At 43.4% G+C, this 18,085-nt stretch overlaps 1 protein-coding gene across 1 annotated transcript in view; it reads right to left on the bottom strand.

The window, feature by feature from the left end:
• The window catches only part of CPD (carboxypeptidase D), a 96,249-nt gene that overhangs the window by 23,944 nt on the left and 54,220 nt on the right, over positions 1-18,085 (bottom strand). The window contains exons 6-11 of the mRNA XM_033921703.1: positions 16,427-16,618; positions 15,342-15,509; positions 14,201-14,310; positions 13,500-13,602; positions 1,542-1,684; positions 1,198-1,367 (exon numbers count right to left, since the gene is read on the bottom strand). Of these exons, the coding sequence (XP_033777594.1) occupies positions 1,198-1,367; positions 1,542-1,684; positions 13,500-13,602; positions 14,201-14,310; positions 15,342-15,509; positions 16,427-16,618 (886 nt within the window). The remainder of the gene's footprint in view (positions 1-1,197; positions 1,368-1,541; positions 1,685-13,499; positions 13,603-14,200; positions 14,311-15,341; positions 15,510-16,426; positions 16,619-18,085) is intronic.

Below are 18,085 nucleotides of genomic sequence, written 5' to 3'. Positions count from 1 at the left end.
AGGTTATAAATTTGGACTGGAGTCAATGGAGAGTTAAGTGGCTAATGTTACAGATCTGTACAGTGCAACATGGGGGATCCAGACATATCCCACCTTCTGTCAGCCAATTAGGTCTAGGCATGCTGCAGAGATGGTAAGCTTGTATCTAATGTTTATGTTTTATTAACATTTGATTTACCACTTAAGCATATTACAGATCTAAGTGGTTTACAATAAAATATAGATAAACTAGGAAAGGAACTCCATTAGAGATAGGAAAGCTAGAGATAAGATAAAGAGATAAATGTGTGTAATCTAGATAAGATAATTTCTTAATTTTGCATTTTATATACAATATACTGTGCTTTGTGGTGTAAATTTGCTGTGTTTTTATAGTTCTTACCTCCTATTGTAAACCGCACTGAACTGTGAGGTATTGCGGTATATAAATACATTTATTATTATTACCTAAAAGTGGGCATGGTTAGGGGCATAATGTTATCCTGATACTCCCTTCATCAGGCCAGCAAGTATTCCAGAACAGGGGTGTCCAACCTTACCCCTCTCCCAATCAGATTTCAGGATTTCCACAATGAATATGCAAATATACCTTGTGCATATTTTTGGGGAAATCCTGAAAATCCGGTTAGGTTACAGTCCTCAAAGACTGAGGTTGGACATCCCTTTTCTAGAGCATCTGGAATGGGAAATAGAGGAATAAAAGGAAAAATGTGAGAGCTGTCACCGCAAACAGCTTCTCGTTAGTGTACATTCTTAGAGTGAACTAGTGCCACCATACAACTTGCACATCAGTACAAGACACCAAACATCAAAACAGGTCAGATTTCTCTGATCAAAACCACAGCTATTAATTAACAGGACAATTAAATAGAAGAGGAAGGATTTTATTTCAGAACTTATAAGCGGCATATCGTTTTTTTCAACCACAAGAATATATTAAAATGTTACAGCATCAAGCAGTAACAGAAAAGGCACAAGTATCCTTCTAAACAGAGTATCAAAAATTAATTAAAATGACTAATTTACTACAACATATTAAAAAGACGAATGAGAAAGTTGATCCAAATTGATCTATATGCTTATTTACTCAAAGTGGTACAGAAAGAGAAAAGATAAGTGGGCAGACTAGGGGAGAGAAAGAGAAGTATATTTAAGAGTTTCTAATAGTAGCCCATTCACATTATGTAGTCTACTCACCCCTTGGCAGATACAGTGATTTTGTATGTGTCTGGAACCAAGAGACGCCAGTAATCTCCATCCTTGGCAGAGGTGATAGGGTGATCCACGTTAGCAACACTAATTGTGGCATTGTGGATACCCTGTCCATCAGTAGCATCCAACACAAATCCTTTGACACCTCGATGAACCTATACAGATGATCAACAGATGCAATCTCAGTTCAGGATTTTATATGCATTAATTTTTTTTTCCAATATACAGTAGATACCAAGGGCTGGATTGCTATAAGAAAAACATTTTAAAATCAGATGGATCTGTGCAACAGCACAGCAATACATTTTTGGAGATCACTGAATTCTCACCTGTTTGATGTACTGAAGGAGAGACTTATGGTTTTGCTCCCAGTATATAGGTAACTCAGCAGCGAAGGGGTATTTCACACAACCCAACTCAATGGTTACTTCAAAACAATTTGTGTTTAGATAATTCCAGTCCTGCATACCACCTAGGAAAATTTACAGCTCTCATAAGCTTTTAAAAACCGTGCTTCAAACAAATAATTCACAATATGGAAAGATTTAAGTTCTTACCACAGTACGCTTCTTTCTAGTAGACAGACACTCTATTCATGAATCTTTAGGTAGTCAACCCCTTCTTGCAAGAATTCTTATAGAGAGCCTCATTAGTGTTCTTTTGCTCCGCCACCCATCCCTCTGGGCTGTCCTCCAATTCATCAGTTTGTACCAAAGCAGATGGTCAGCCCTGGAGAAGAAATAGGATGGGTACAGGGATGCTCCCCAAGAAACATGTCTGTTCTGCTCAAATCATTAACACATAACGAAACAAAAACTTAACTATTTGCAGTAGGGGGGGCGTGGTTTGGACACGTAACAGGATGGTCGGGTGAAGAAAGAGCTCTGTGAAGACAAGCTATTTTTGTATATTATATTATAAGCTACAAAATTTGATTTTCAAAGTTTAAAAGTGAAAATCTCTACTCAAGATGGCATCGGGCAAGCATAACAAAAATGATTTGGCTGGAATAGGTACTGGAACTGGCAGTGTTAAAAGATCAAAGCCAGAACCTGCAACTCCATTGAAAGTTCCACTACCAATGCATGAAAATGTCAGTAATGATATTAATTACTGAGATTAGGCAAATCAAAGCAATTGTGGCAGAAAACGCTAAAAAGATACAGGTGGTCATAGATGAAGTTGCCTGCCTCACGAAGAGAATGGATGTGGTTGATATAAAATTGAATCAGCTGGAAAAGTGGGCAGATGGAGTGGAGACAGAATTGCTGCAATGTAAGGCAGATCATAAAGAAATTGAATCTTTAAGGAGGGATCTTGAGGATACTGCTAACCGTGAGAGGAGGAATAATTTGAGAATTATTGGGCTCCCGGAAGGGGTGGAAAAGAATGACCCAATATCTTTCCTGGAAAAAGTCTTGCCAAAAATATTGCCACTAAAAACAGAATTCCCGCTTGAGTTTGAAAGAGCGCACAGGATCCCAGCGCAAAGGACAAACAGAGAGGACCAAGGACATTAATTTTTAAACTGCTAAGACATCAGCAAGTTATAGAAATTTATCAATTAGCAAAAGAAAACAGAAATCTTAAATGTCAGGACTTGAAGATACATATAGTGCCTAACTTTGCTAAGGCTACAGCTTTTAAAAGGAAACAGTTACTTGATCTGCGTCCGCAGCTCAACTCTTTGGGAGCTAAATTTGGCTTTATGTACCCGGCAGTAATGCGTGTCACTTATGAAAACAAAACACTGAATTTTGAAGATCCAAGAAAAATGCAAGAATTTATAGATCAGAGTGAACAGTCTATGTCTTTCTAATAAAGAAATTCATTATACCTTTGTTTTCATTTTATTCATTTTACTTTAGATTTTCTTTATTACATTTTAAACTTATTACTTATATTTTTATGATTTAATGTAATGGAAATATGAAAGCAGCATTGAGAATATTTAATTTTTAAATATGCAGCTCCAGTTAATATTTGAAAATATTAGAATCCTAGTGCAAGCAAGTGCTGATTGATTCTGTAAAAGAACTCTGTGATGCAAGAACAGCACACTTCTTATTTCAAGCCAATATTTGGATTTGGTCTTTTGTAGAAACAACTTACTATGAATAATACTGTGAATAAGAATGTCCTGGCGATTTCATCGGGTTATGCGATAGTCAACTGTGTTGCGCTCTTTGGACTTTAAATGGGAGATTTGTTTTTCTTCCGCATGGATTTGGATTGGCTGCGCATCTCCGCGGACACTGATTGGTGATCGGCACTTCTGGATTTGCTCAATGGCAGAAAGATCGGAGGTGTGTCCGCCTTACTTTTGTTCTGAGAAATAAGAGATGTCTTTGGTGGACGGATGGGTTTTCTTTTCACTGAAGGAGAAAAGTGCGATGGGATCCCTGAAGCTTTGATAGCTCTGTACTAATCTACCGTATTTTCGCGGATATAACGCGCGCGTTATACGCGATTTTACCTACCGCGCATACCCCTCGCGCGTTATATGCCTGAGCGCGGAATAGAAAAGTTTTTAAACATAGTTCCCACCCCACCCGACGCCCGATTCACCCCCCCAGCAGGACCGCTCGCACCCCCACCCCGAACGACCGCTCGCACGCGCTCCCACCCGCACCCGCATCCACGATCGGAGCAAGAGGGAGCTCAAGCCCTCTTGCCCGGCCGACTCCCCGACGTCCGATACATCCCCCCCCCCCGAAGGACCGCCGACTTCCCGACAATATCGGGCCAGGAGGGAGCCCAAACCCTCCTGGCCACGGCGACCCCCTACCCCCACCCCGCACTACATTACGGGCAGGAGGGATCCCAGGCCCTCCTGCCCTCGACGCAAATCCCCCTCCCTCCCACGACCGCCCCCCCCAAGAACCTCCGACCGCCCCCCCAGCCGACCCGCGACCCCCTGGCCGACCCCCACGACCCCCCCACCCCCCTTCCCCGTACCTTTGGAAGTTGGCCGGACAGACGGGAGCCAAACCCGCCTGTCCGGCAGGCAGCCAACGAAGGAATGAGGCCGGATTGGCCCATCCGTCCTAAAGCTCCGCCTACTGGTGGGGCCTAAGGCGCGTGGGCCAATCAGAATAGGCCCTGGAGCCTTAGGTCCCACCTGGGGGCGCGGCCTGAGACACATGGTCGGGTTTGGCCCATGTGCCTCAGGCCGCGCCCCCAGGTGGGACCTAAGGCTCCAGGGCCTATTCTGATTGGCCCACGCGCCTTAGGCCCCACCAGTAGGCGGAGCTTTAGGACGGATGGGCCAATCCGGCCTCATTCCTTCGTTGGCTGCCTGCCGGACAGGCGGGTTTGGCTCCCGTCTGTCCGGCCAACTTCCAAAGGTACGGGGAAGGGGGGTGGGGGGGTCGTGGGGGTCGGCCAGGGGGGTCGCGGGTCGGCTGGGGGACGGGCGGAGGTTCTTGGGGGGGGGGGGGGCGGTCGTTGGGGGGGGGGGGGGGTTTGCGTCGAGGGCAGGAGGGCCTGGGATCCCTCCTGCCCGTAATGTAGTGCGGGGTGGGGTTAGGGGGTCGCCGTGGCCAGGAGGGTTTGGGCTCCCTCCTGGCCCGATATTGTTGGGGAGTCGGCGGTCCTTCGGGGTGAGGGTGCGAGTGGTCCTGCCGGGGGGGGGGGATGTATCGGACGTCGGGGGGGGCATCAGGCTTTCAGGATGGGGACAGACCTTCAAGGGGGGACAGGCCTTCAAGGGGGGACAGTGCACGGAAGTCAGGGGGGGTGAACGGAGAGTCGGGACAGCGCACGGAAAGTCAGGGCGGGCGAAAGGAGCGTCGGGCATCATGCGCGTTATATGCCTGAGCGCGGTATAGAAAAGTTTTGGTACATATCATCGTGATTTCTGCGCGCTATACCCCTGTGCGCGTTTTACACAGGTGCGCGTTATATCCGCGAAAATACGGTAATCTAATCTAAACCTTAAGTTTATATACCGCATCATCTCCATGAGAATGGAGCTCGACACGGTTTACAAGAACTTAAAATAGTGGGTAGAGAAGAAGAAAAAGGATTACATGAACTTATGTGTAGAAGGGGGGAGAGAAAGGGGGGAAGGATAGAGCTACAATTTGCTGAAAAGCCAGGTTTTCAGTTGTTTGCGGAATAACTGAAGGGAGCTCAGGTTCCGCAGCGGGGTGGTGAGGTCGTTCCAAAGACCTGTGATTTTGAAGAGAAGGGATTTTCCCAGTTTGCCTGAATAGTGGATGCCGCGTGGAGAGGGGAAGGATAGTTTAAGCCTTTGGGCAGTTCTGGAGGAGTCGGGACTGGAGGAGTTGAAAGACAGTGGGATAAGAGGAGGCAGGATTCCGTGAATGATCTTGAAAGCCAGGCAGGAACATTTGAAATGGATTCTGGAGATTATTGGGAGCCAATGAAGTTTGGCAAGGAGTGGGGAGGCATGGTCAGACTTGCGTTTTGAGAAGATCAGTTTGGCTGCAGTATTCTGGATTAGCTGGAGTCTTAGAATACTTTTTTTTGATAGATTTAAGTAGATGGCGTTGCAGTAATCTAGTTTGGAGAGGATGATGGATTGGACAAGGATGGCAAAGTGTTGTTGGCTGAAGTAGGATCTAGCTTTCCTCAGCATGTGAAGGCTGAAAAAGCATGATTTTGCCAAGGAGTTGAGGTGGTCATTGAGGGAGAGAGAGGAATCGATAGTACTGTGAAGTAAGACATAATTACAAGTGATTTTTCAGACATTGGAATTTCTACGATGTTTGTGACTTTAGTTTGAGCCAAAAGGAAAATATATTTTAATTTACTTAGTCTCTGGTGAAAAACTTTATTTTCAGAGGAAGATCACTTCAGTACGAGTAAATATATTTTAAGTGCGTCATGGAAAATACTGTGCCTGGGTTTATTTCAACCAAATAGTTCTGGTATGGCTCCGGTTGATAACACATTGACAATTCATAAAGAAACTGGGACTTTAGATCATTTATTATTCTATTGTCCATGTATTTTGGCTTTTTGGAAATCAATTTGGGGCCAAATAAATAGGTTATTAGAAAATCCGTTAGCCTTGACATATGATACTATTTTATTTGGCATGTCAATGAGAGCGAAAAGTCAGATTTCTTCAAAAAACAATAAGCTTCTACTTATTCTGACTGGAATTGCCATTCAACATATTACATTCAATTGGAAAAATCAGAGTAGATTAAATTACAGTTTTGGTGGAGTTCTGTATGTCATATTTATAAAATGGAAAGAACATTAGCCACACAGAGAGGATATTTTGGTAAATTTTGAGATGTTTGGGGACCATTAACAGACTTTGTAATGAGTAGTAAACATTTTCCCTTCATAAGATAATTGAAATGAGGGGATAGGGATGGGTGGGAGGGATGATTTTTTGATATATTAATAGAATGTATATTGTATAATATAATATAAATGAATATTTTTGATGTGATAGGGATGGGAGGGGAGGGTAACTTTCATGAATGTCAGTTGATGATAATAATAATAGTAATACAAGTGATGTTTTTTTCAATTCAAATGTTATTTCTTGATACACTTGATATAAGTTGTAAAATGAATAAAAATTATAAACATAAAAAAACAACTATTTGCAGTACATAACAATGTAAAAACAACCAACCTAAGCATAACCCCCACTGAGAGATGGGAGATTCTACAGATATCCCTTATATTCTTCAACGCGGTAGTCACGTCCTCTATCCTCGTTAGAGCTGGATAAATGAAAAAAACAAGATGTCCAACTGGATAAAGGAAAGAAACAAGATTCCCCAGCACATTTGAGGCAATAAACAGGCAAATGAACCTATGACAGGACAGGCTTCAGGAATACAGTGTCTGTCTACTAGAAAGAAGATTACTGAGGTAAGAACCTTATCTCTCCTTTTAGTGCTACACACTATTCCTGAAACTTCGGGACATATCAATGCAGTCCCCAAAGTCTAGGGCGGGGCAGATGAGTCTTCTGACAGTACAGATGCTCTGAATGTGGAGTCCATTTTGGCCATTATATAAAAATTTGTGAATGTATGAAGAAATGAGCATGTGAGAGCCTCAAGAGATGAGCTGCTGCCCATCGAAACAGCTTGGCTTCCAAGCATAGAGTAGTACTCTTGGTGCCCTCCCCACCCCTGCGATTGTCCAAGAAAACTCATACCGCTTTGCTCTGCAGCACACTCCTGAACATCTGAAGCACCGGACGGATAGCTTGAAGTTCCAAGTTTGATCGACCACTTCCTCTGAGAAGGGGACCAGTGTCTCTGCACCAGTCACACTTTGCAATGTGCACCTCACCTGTATAGGCTGGCATCCATCATCAGGATCACCCATACGGAGATATGAAGGAGAATGCCTTTGGTTAGAGACTGAGGCTTCAACCACCAGGGGAACTCCTTTGGTTAGAGACTGAGGCTCCAACCACCAGGCTAAATTTGCAACATGAATCCACTATCCAAGGAGCTGCTGCTGGAGTGCATCCCTCTGCGGGCACCAGCTGAAAAGGAGCACATTCTGGAGTGGATGCAAATGTGCCCTTGCCCAGGGGATCATGTCCATAGACACAACCATTGATCCCAGCATCTGTAAATAATACCAGGCCATCGGAGCTGTCTCGCTTCGAAATTCCCAAATCTGACTTATAAGCTTCTGGGAGGAACACCTTGTTCTCCCTTGTGTTGAACCAGACTTCCAGATCTGCATCAGCTCCAGATGGCTTTTCTGAAAGTTGACCACCCAGCCCAGTTTCTGCAGCAACTGAATCACTCTGTGAACAGTCAGCCTGCCTTTGGATTTGGACTAGATTCTTATCAGCCAATCGTCCAGATAAGGATATACTCGTATACCTGCTCTGAGTAGGTGTGCTGCAACTACAACAATCACCTTGGTGAAGGTCTGTGGTGCTTTGGCCAACCTGAGGGTAAGGCCACAAACTGAAAGCGCAGCTGCATCACATGGAAACACAAGAACTTCTTGTGCTCTGGAAAAATGGGAATGTGCAGACAGGCCTCCATCAAATTCAGTGAGGCAAGAACTTCCCCAGGCACCACTGAAACAATTACTAACCTCAACATCTCAAACGGGTATCTTGAGAGCCGCATTTACCACCTTGAAGTCTAGAATTGGCCTCCAGTGTTCTGAGCCTCTTTTGGGTACTATGAAGTATATTGAGTATCTGCTGGAGCCCGAGTCTTCCTCTAATACGGGCTCTATGGCTTCCAGATCCGGCAACCTTTTCACTGGTTGCTTGGACTTTGACTGCATTTTTCAGCTTCACAGTTGGAGAGTCCAAAAAAAAAACCAAAACACACCAAAAAAAACATCCTGGAGGGGACAAAAGAATTCGAGCTTGTACTCCTCCTATATAATATCTAGCACCCAACAGTCTGTAGTGATCAAGTTATCAAGTTTATCAAGTTTATTAACACAATTTGATAAATCGCCTATTATAATCACTGCTCCCCAGTAGACCGAAAACCTTCCTCCAAGGCTTTGTTGATGGCTTGGCGTCATTAACTGCTTCCTGGGAGCTGTTACGGAGCAGGATCCTGAAGACTGGGGGCACCTGGGTCCTCCAAATCTTTTACTGGAGCTTTGAACAAAAGATTAGGTTCTTACCTCTGCTAATCTTTTTTCTTGTTAAATCTACACTTTATTCCGGGACCAGTGGGTTATTTTCCTCCACTTGCCAGGGTCTGTAGGAAGCCTCAAAACTTCAGAGGCTTTTCCACCTTCCCTTACAAACCTTCTCCCTGAACATGTTCATCAGTCAGTTTGAAAGCAGCCAGAAACATCTATAGAGGATAAGAACAAGAGAGAGAGTGGTACGGGGACACTCCCTGATAAGTATGTTCTCCTCACAATTATAACGCAAAACAGCAAGAAGGGATAAAATCAGGATAACAAACATCAGTAACCTGAATTACATAACAGTGCTAGAAATAGAAACAAAATTCACTGACAGAAGAGGGCACCCTAACTGGGGACCCCCCAAACTGAGTGGTAACCCTATTCTGATGGCATTCTAATAAAACTGGACAGAAACACAGCTTACCAGTCAGTATTTGTAAAGGCAGACAATTGGCGAATCAGCAAGTATAGGGCGGGTTCCAGGAATAAACTGTGGATTTACAGGAAAGAAGATTAGCAGAGGTAAGAACCTAATCTTTTGTTCTTGTACAATCCCACTTTATTCCGGGATCAGTGGGACATAACAGAGCAGTCCCAAAAATTCAGAGTGGGACTGATGAGCCCGCTGCCAACACAGGCACCAAAAATAGCATCCTGCTTGGCCGCCACATCGACCCTGTAAAACTTGGTGAATGTATGCAAGTACCAGGTAATGGCCCTGCTCTTAAGGGGGGGGGGGAACCCCTGGTACCAGCATGGCCACAATCCAGAGGGTTCTATGTGGACCTTATTATGTTAGCTTCAAATATCATATTGATGAATTTGTGGGGGGGGGAGAAGGACCCCTGTCCAGAACATCCAGACAGCCCCTTTGGACACTCACTCCCTTCTGAGGTTTTGCAGCAGCTGCACTTCGCCAGGGATGCACTTGCATTGCTCAAACCTCAACATTTTTCCCTGGCCCTCGCACCATCTGGGTACCAACTCTCCCCAATGGACCAGGGGAGGTTAAGCCAGTGGCTCCCCCCCCCCCCCCCCCCCGCCACATGCGACAGAGACGATCCGCAGATGGCCATACAGCACAAATCTGGCATGAATCCAAGGTATCCTGGCCTGAGGAGTTCATTACACCTGTTTCTGAGTAAACTCTAGATCTGTGTTTTGAGGCAGATAGAGGCTTTTATTTTCAAATTGGGAAATCCAAGATAGCCACCGCCACTGCGATATTAGCACCAAAAACAGCCTGTGGGAGCTAAGCTGGAGTTCATAAAACCAGAAATTTTGGGATTTTAGAGGTGGGGGACTCTGGCTCTAAGCCCAGAACTTAAAATATCCCACTTGTAACGCACCCACCCCCCCTATCCCGATTCTACATTAAAGGCTGTCAGCCTCTTTACTCACTGTGCCATGTTTTATGCTGGGAGCCTCTTGTAGTGAAGCTGAAGATAGCTTACAAGGAGAACTTCTTCCTCAAACAAGCTTGGAAACTGAACTGCTTGTCTCTTCAGACTGCCTCTCAGGCTCAGCGACTGGCTCAAGCCCACTGTGGACAGAACCCAGGGGTAAACTTGCTCCCAAGAGACCGGTCCCTAAGCTCCTGGATTGCTAGTGCAGGCTGTCCAAGTAGGTGCACTACAAAGCAGCCTGCCCCTTGGATGCAGACTAGAGAGTTGTACGGGAACAGAAATCCCACCCGTCCCCATGAGGATTCCCACCCGTCCCCGCGAGGAATCCCTCCGTCCCCGCGAGGAATCCCTCCGTCCCCGCGAGGAATCCCCTCCGTCCCTGCCCGCCCCTATAAACTTCAGAAATAGTTATTTCAGTTAATTATGCTACTGAATTAAAGGCTCTGGTAGAAACCCATTTAAAAATAAGCAAAAAGACTTTATTAATTTGGAAATATTAATTGGGAAGAATACATACTTTGTAAACGGGTTTCTACCAGAGCCTCTAATGTTTATAAATTTTTATCAATACAACTAATATACTACTTTATCCTGAAGCAAAAAAAAATAATTTTTTTCCTACCTTTGTTGCCTGGTTTCTGCTTTCCTCTTGTTCTCATTCAATTCCTTCCATCCACTGTCTCTCTTCTCTCTGTATCTTCCATTTGCTCTGTTACTGTGTCTCTCCCTTTCTCCCCCCTTCCAAATTGGTCTGGCACCCATCTTCTTCCCTCCGCTCCCCCCATAGTCTGGCATCTCTGTCTTCTTCCCTGTCAGCGTCTTCTCCCCACTCTCTCTTCCCCATTACCTTTCAGCATCCTTCTCCCCCTATCTTCCCCATGTCTTGTCAGCATCCTCATCCCCCCCTCTGTCTTCCACATGTGCTTTCAGTGTCCTTCTCCCCCCTGTCTTCCCCATGTCCTTTCAGCATCCTTCTTCCCCCTCTGTCATCCCCATGTCCTTTCAGCATCCTTCTCCCCCCCGTCTTCCCCATGTCCTTTCAGCGTCCTTCTCCTCCCCTTTGTCTTCCCCAGTGCTGTCAGCGTCCTTCTCCCCCCTCAGTTTTACCCATTTCCCTTAAGCGTCTTTTCTTCTCCACTCCTCCTTTCCTCCCTCTCTGACCCTTACTTTTGTGGCGCTTCCCCACCCGACCGACAACAGAACAGGCCCGGTCCGACAAACCTCCCTGCCCTGTGGCCGCGAATCTAAATTACCTTTACACTACTGCCATTGACTATGACACACCAAATAAAATTGACAATTGGGCTTTTACTGAATTTGCAGTTAGGCCTACTGCAAGAACACACAGATCATCACAATACTCAAAGAGAATTTTTAAACCCAAAGTAAACTTTGCCCTCATAGATGACTCCCACTCCATTACCCGGGGGGGGGGGGGCATAATTAGCAACAGGGTAAGTAAACACATATGGGTAGACACAGCCCTACAAGATGTACAATGGCAGGGGTGGGTTTTAGCCATACAAGGCACTTCTGGCAACATTCCAGAAACACTCCAGGTTAAACAAACTTACTATTTTGCAGGTATGAACCCCATCTGATACTCGGAAAGAATCAACAGGTGCCCTAACTGGTGATTGACCACTGGAGAGATTAACAAAAATGATTTTAAAAAATCCTAAAAGATAATAAACAGAGCATAAAATATCACATAGAGAATAAAAATGCGATGCACTACTTAAATCTTAGCCGAAAGCTTTCTGAAAATCCCCAGTCGATCGGGGGAAGCGCCACAAAGATAAGGGATCTGACCAGCTGTGCACACTTCCCCCCATGGCTGCACCCGGGGTGGACCGCCCTCCCCTCTTCGCTACACCACTGCCTTTTCCCTACCTGCCCTGCCACACACAGCCGATCGGAAGTCTTCCCGATGTCAGCGCTGACGTCTGAGGAAGGGAGGGCTTTGTTTAAGCCCTCCCTCCGACATCAGCGCTGAAATCAGGGAAGACTTCCGATTGGCTATGTGTGCTTCAGCAGGGCAGGTAGGAAAATTAGACGAGCCTCCTATTGAACCCCGTGGGATCCCTGAGAGCACAAGGGGCGTCCCCACGGGATACCCGCGACCCTAGGGGGCGTCCCCACAGGATCCCCGCGATCCTAGGGGGCGTCCCCACGGGATCCCCGGGATCCGAAGGGGGAACCCGCGGGATTCCCGTCGTCCCCATTCTGCTCTCTAATGCAGACCTCCATCCAACCTGAGAGTCTGTGCTCTCCTGCAGCCAGAGATGTCCCATGATATGGAACCTCTGCAGCACCAAAAAGAGTCTCGTAAACGGCAAGTAAAAACCCAATTTAAAAGAAAAATAAATACAACCAGAAAAAAATAGGTTCCTACCATCTCGCTTGTAGAGACAACTGAGGAATTGGAGATTAGCCTAGAGGGATGGGAGGCAGAGTAAAAGAATGCTAATGAAGCTCTTTATAAGAAAGGTGTTGACTACCAGGAGGTTCAGGAACAAAGTGTCTGTTGCACTAGAATTGGGCTTCTATGTCTTGTCTGAATGTGTAACAAGGAGCAGTTGCACAGGGATACAATAACCAGGTAGAGATGAGAGCTATGTTAAAAATTGTGTTATACTTACTTTTAATTTTACTCCATCCTTTGAGGATGAAGTGTTTCTGGAGTCAATCACCCTTTGTCAATCACAGTAAAACAAAAAGATCATCCAAAGCAAAATAAAAGTTTAGCCCATTCATATGCACTAATAAAAACAATTTGAGAAACGTCTCTTTTCGTCTGTGCAAATGACACACTAGGCAAAGCAATGTCTCTCACTCATCCAACAGATTCAAAAGGTAATGCATATTCAAGTTTATTCCTTTCCTTACAAGAATATCCAAGCAACATGAATATGGGATATAGAGAGCATCATTCTAGCACAGGAATGGGCAACCTGCAGATCAACATTGAATCTTTTGTGGCATGTGGACCGAAAACGTCATTAACCAGAGTTGACCTTAAATACTGTATTTTACATATGTTTTCACAACAGTCATCTAGCAATTTGTTTAGATTTTATTAAATTTTCACTTATTTATCACAGATCTTTAGAGCTCTGTATATTTCCAGTTCTGATATGTTTTATAACAAATTATATAATGTTGCAGCCCACTAGGGCTGCATGTAGCCCTATTTATAAAGGTTGTCCACCCCTGTTCTGACACATATAGCTAGATTGCTGAAAGTGGGTGCTGTACCTGGAACATTGTACCACTTGGCACCGTTTGTGATTCCATGTATGAAATGTTCATCAGGGTACATGTCCTTGCAGGGAACATCTTTGTACATTTGTGCATTTTGCTGAAAGTCAAAAAAATAAATAATATTCAACTGTATATTGACTTGTTCATAAGGACACAAAGAATCAGAAATATAGCCAATATAATATAATAACCCCAAATGCCAAGAGATGTTAAAAAAGTTCTAAGCCTCAACAATCAAGAGTTACATTATTTCATTAAAACTTTAGAAACAAACAGAAGAAAAGGACTCCTGAGGATATATGAAGCACATCGGGAAATTGAGATTCTGAGTCAGGTAAGTTTCATTCTATCATATGGTATTGTCTGGTGTTATTCCTTTGGTCCCATGTCTATTTTATGGATCTTTCTGTCCTATTATTGAATTTTGAATTTTTATAGTAATGTCATGGCATAAAACAAATATACAGTATATGCTAAATACCTTTCAGCTTGCAATTGCATGACAATAAAACAGACAATCTGATCCTAAGCCAGTCTGGGAAAAAAGTCATTGGTCGAAGGAAAAAGAAAACACAAAACTCACAAGTAACACTGGTAGCTCCATCTCCTATGAACTACTCAACTGATTTCAGCAAACAAACAAAACGGAATGTTTCCCCTTTTTAAAATTATTGCTATTGTATTCAGAGGCTTACCTTGGAATAGGCAAGTGCAAGCTGCTGGAATATGGCATCATCAGGACATTTACTGTACACAATTAATCCTCTCTCATCATCATCATAGGGGTAATTAACTACCAGGGAGCCTGCAAAAAGGGATATCATAAAATGTATCATACTTTACAGAGATTATTCTATTAATCCAGAAAAAGACCAGCCTTATGGTTACTTTACTGACTATGACTATATTGAATAGATAGTTTAGAACACACTTTCAGTTGGAAACGTTACTGGAAGACAAAGACTTGCGAATAGGTTAAGAAGTTCAATGAAACTGCATGAAAAACTGCACAACCCCACAGACCCTGTACTCTAAATTTCATTGAAAAAACTCCTCATTTCTGCTAATAAATAAAGGGATAGAAAGTCTGTACATGTGAAGACAAATCTATGTAAACTACACTATATACTAGGGAGGTTTAAATTACCCAATGGTGATAAACTAACAGTTCTATCACTGATCACCTTAATAGATAATAAATATAATATAATAAAATTACACTATCAAACTGGCTTCAAAAAGTGCTATTAAGTGAACGCTCAGACCCACAACCTGAACTCTAGTGATTTTTCACGGAGCCAGCGCCGGTGAGCACAGAGCAGAAGTGCCAAATGTCCTCTCCTGAAGAAGCCAACTGTGAAACCTAGTTTGGGGGGGTCAGAGAGAGTATGACAGCAGTTTAGAATTTGAGAACATACCCGGAGCAGTTGCAGAGCTGAATTTTTGCAGGTAAGTAATCTTCTTATCTATGTAGAGTTTTTAGGTGTAATGGGAAGCAGGTGGCATAGACAGTGAACATGCTATGATGGTCTTATTTGCAACTGGCTCCGTGAAAAATCACTAGAGTTCAGGTTGTGGGTCTGAGCGTTCACTTAATAGCACTTTTTGAAGCCAGTTTGATAGTGTAATTTTATTATATATATTATATTTATTATTATCTATTTAAGGTGATCAGTGATAGAGCCGACAAACCTATGTATACAAACTGACTCTCCAACAGCAAACATGCCTTAAATGAAAAGTCAGATTTCTGAATATTTTTCTAACCCTGCTGGTAATAAATTGGTGAGGAAGTGACCCCCTATGAATAAGCTGAGAACAAACTGCCAAACATACCTCCATGCATATTTGCTGACAGCACAAAGGGATAGGATCGGATCCAGCTCATAACAGCTGAGGTTTCTGGCTGGGGAGGATCTGTGATGGTAAAGAACTGATCTGGAAAGTTGCGGTTCAGATCATAATTGTTGGTGTTGTTTCTTCCAAGGACACTCTCACTATCTCCTACACAGGAATGACAATCCATATACACAACTACTGAGCCACAATAAAGTTTCAAAACTCAGACAAAAAGAAATGGCAAAGTTTCTTACAATTTAAATGTTAATACTAAAAAACGTTCCAAACCGAGGTGATGGAAATTCATAATTTTCTCTAAATTTAAGTAAATGGTTAAGATGCTAAAGCCAGGATACCCTCTTCTCTTACTCTTTTTAAAGGGATTTTACCTCCCTCTTAGTCCTTGGTATTTGAAGCAAAGCCAAACATTGAACAGAAATGTAATGGCAAACACACCTCCAACTCTTCTCATGAGATCAGGATAATTACAATTATCTCTACCATTTATCTTCAACAAATCAGCAAAAAAAGGTTATCCCCCCCAATCATCCATACCTGACAGCACAGGTACCTTTACTCAAGCCTCAAAGGGTTAGAATGAAGGCAGGTGGTAGTTGAGAGGAGGAAAATTCTATGTAGGGATCTCTGGATATCTTGACATCAGAGAAGGGGCAGGATCGTGGCAGCGAGAACGTGCTGCCGAGGACCATGGGCAGCTGAAGGGATCGCTATAACACCAGCGAGCCTGCATGCTGCCCTATTAGCGTTAAGGAGGTAAGAGCGGGGAAGTAAGAGCAAGGAAGCTGGGAGAGGCCTTTCTGACCGACCCTCCCCTCTCAAGCAGGAGCAGCAGCGGACAGCCAGCGCTGCAGCTCTTGCTTTAGGAAGGCACGGGGGAAGGGTCGGCCATTGAATCGGGAGGCCAATTTTTTTTCCAAACTGAACCGATTCGAATCGATTCACCTGATTCGAATCGTGAATCGGGCAGCACTATCCCTGCCATGTATATAGTTTGAATCTACAAGGACTTTAATGTATTTTTGCATCACTGCTTCTTTAATTGTCTAAAGCTTGTCAATTACCTTCCACTGACTTTTCATACCCATCAGGGTTCATGGAGGGCATAATGTGAATCCGAGTGTTTTCAACAAGATATGTAACTTCAGGGTCACTTCCAAAATTCTTGCAGAAATATTCAATCAAGTTGAGGAGCAGTTCTCTGCCCACCACTTCATTCCCATGCATATTTGCTATGTACTTGAACTCCGGTTCACCTGAAAGAACACTTCAAATTAGAATTTCTACATCTGCACACAGCTTGCATGTGAAATCTTAAGTTCTGCATTAATCAGGATAAAAATAAAAATTCACTCTCTCATCTTAGAGTTCTAATCTTTGCAATATAAAAGGCAAAATAGAAAAGTGCACACCCTAAGCCAGGGCTTCTTAACCAGTATGCAAGAACTGTAAGTGGTGTTGAACTTGACAGTACAGTTGCTCTTTGGTTTGTCAAAAACTGAACACACAGCACCATATTTAAAGAGGTTGGGATGGCTTCTCATGGCACAGAGGATACAGTTCAAACTTTTGCTTTTGATGCATTTGCAGCTGTATCATGCTGTTCCCTTTGTTTGTTCAGATTGCTGTACAGACTTATGTTCCTCAGAGGACTCTTCACTCTTTGACCTCTTGTGATCTGGTAATACCCACCTTAAATAAGTCATTTGGCCATAACTTGGTCTGGAACCTTTCTGTGGCTTGCCCGTTGGATTAGAATAAGTTGTCTCAGGCCTTGAAAACAATGAAACCTCTGGCACCAAGACGCTAACTGCTGAGCAGATTGGGTTGTTTTTTAAAATTTTTTCTCATTCGATGCATTTTTGAATTGTGTATTGCTTTTTGTTATATATGTTGTTGTTGGTTTTTTTTTTTGTTACCCACCTTATGGAATGGTGGGATATATATAAAGAATACAGATACCAATACTAGTATGAAGTAGTAGTAGTGTGCAAAAAGGGCTTTGAAATCTAGTGTGTATCATTTGTAAATGGTAATTTTATTCCACAACAATATGTACAATTTATATAGCACTTGAGCTTTAAGTGTGGTTTCTTTGGTAGTATAACTATGTACTATTGTCATTTTAGCGACATGTTAGTGGCTAACAGTTAGTGACATACAGGCAGTCTCCAGGATAAGAACGGTTTTTTGTGTTTTTTTTTAACTGTTCTTAAGTTGAATTTGCATGTAACTCGGATCCTCTATATAAAGAAACTTTCCTCAAAATAAAGTACTGTAATTTAAATAGAAAGAAAAGATAAGTTTACACTAGGTTCCTCAGGAACAGGATGCTTTGTTTTAGAATGGCACTTTGAAGGAGTCTGAAGAATGGTAGAGGGCCATGATTTTTTAACTTTATTTGATTTAGCTGAATTTGAAGCAGCTTTTTGACTGGAGCTGGGCCCTCGGGAACCTTCCTATCTGGTTCCTTCCCTCAATTTGAAGGAGCTCTCTCTCTCTCTGCATGTTGTTCCATCGTTGTTGTGGCCAGAAGAGAGGGAGTAGCATACCTTGCCGCCATCCGCAGCTTCTGGTTCTTACCCATTGGCTCTACCAATCTGCCCTGGGACATCAGTTTACCTCCCTGGAGAGAGGGATTGAGCAAGTGATGCTATCTGTGAATTTGGTGATGACATCTCACAGGCAATGCGATGAACTGTGAACAGGATGGCCAGCACTGA

This window comes from Geotrypetes seraphini, chromosome 15 (genome assembly GCF_902459505.1).
Source record: "Geotrypetes seraphini chromosome 15, aGeoSer1.1, whole genome shotgun sequence".
Taxonomy (NCBI): Eukaryota; Metazoa; Chordata; class Amphibia; order Gymnophiona; family Dermophiidae; genus Geotrypetes; species Geotrypetes seraphini.
Note: the sequence above shows the minus strand (reverse complement) of the source record. Positions and strands in the feature narration are given on the sequence as shown.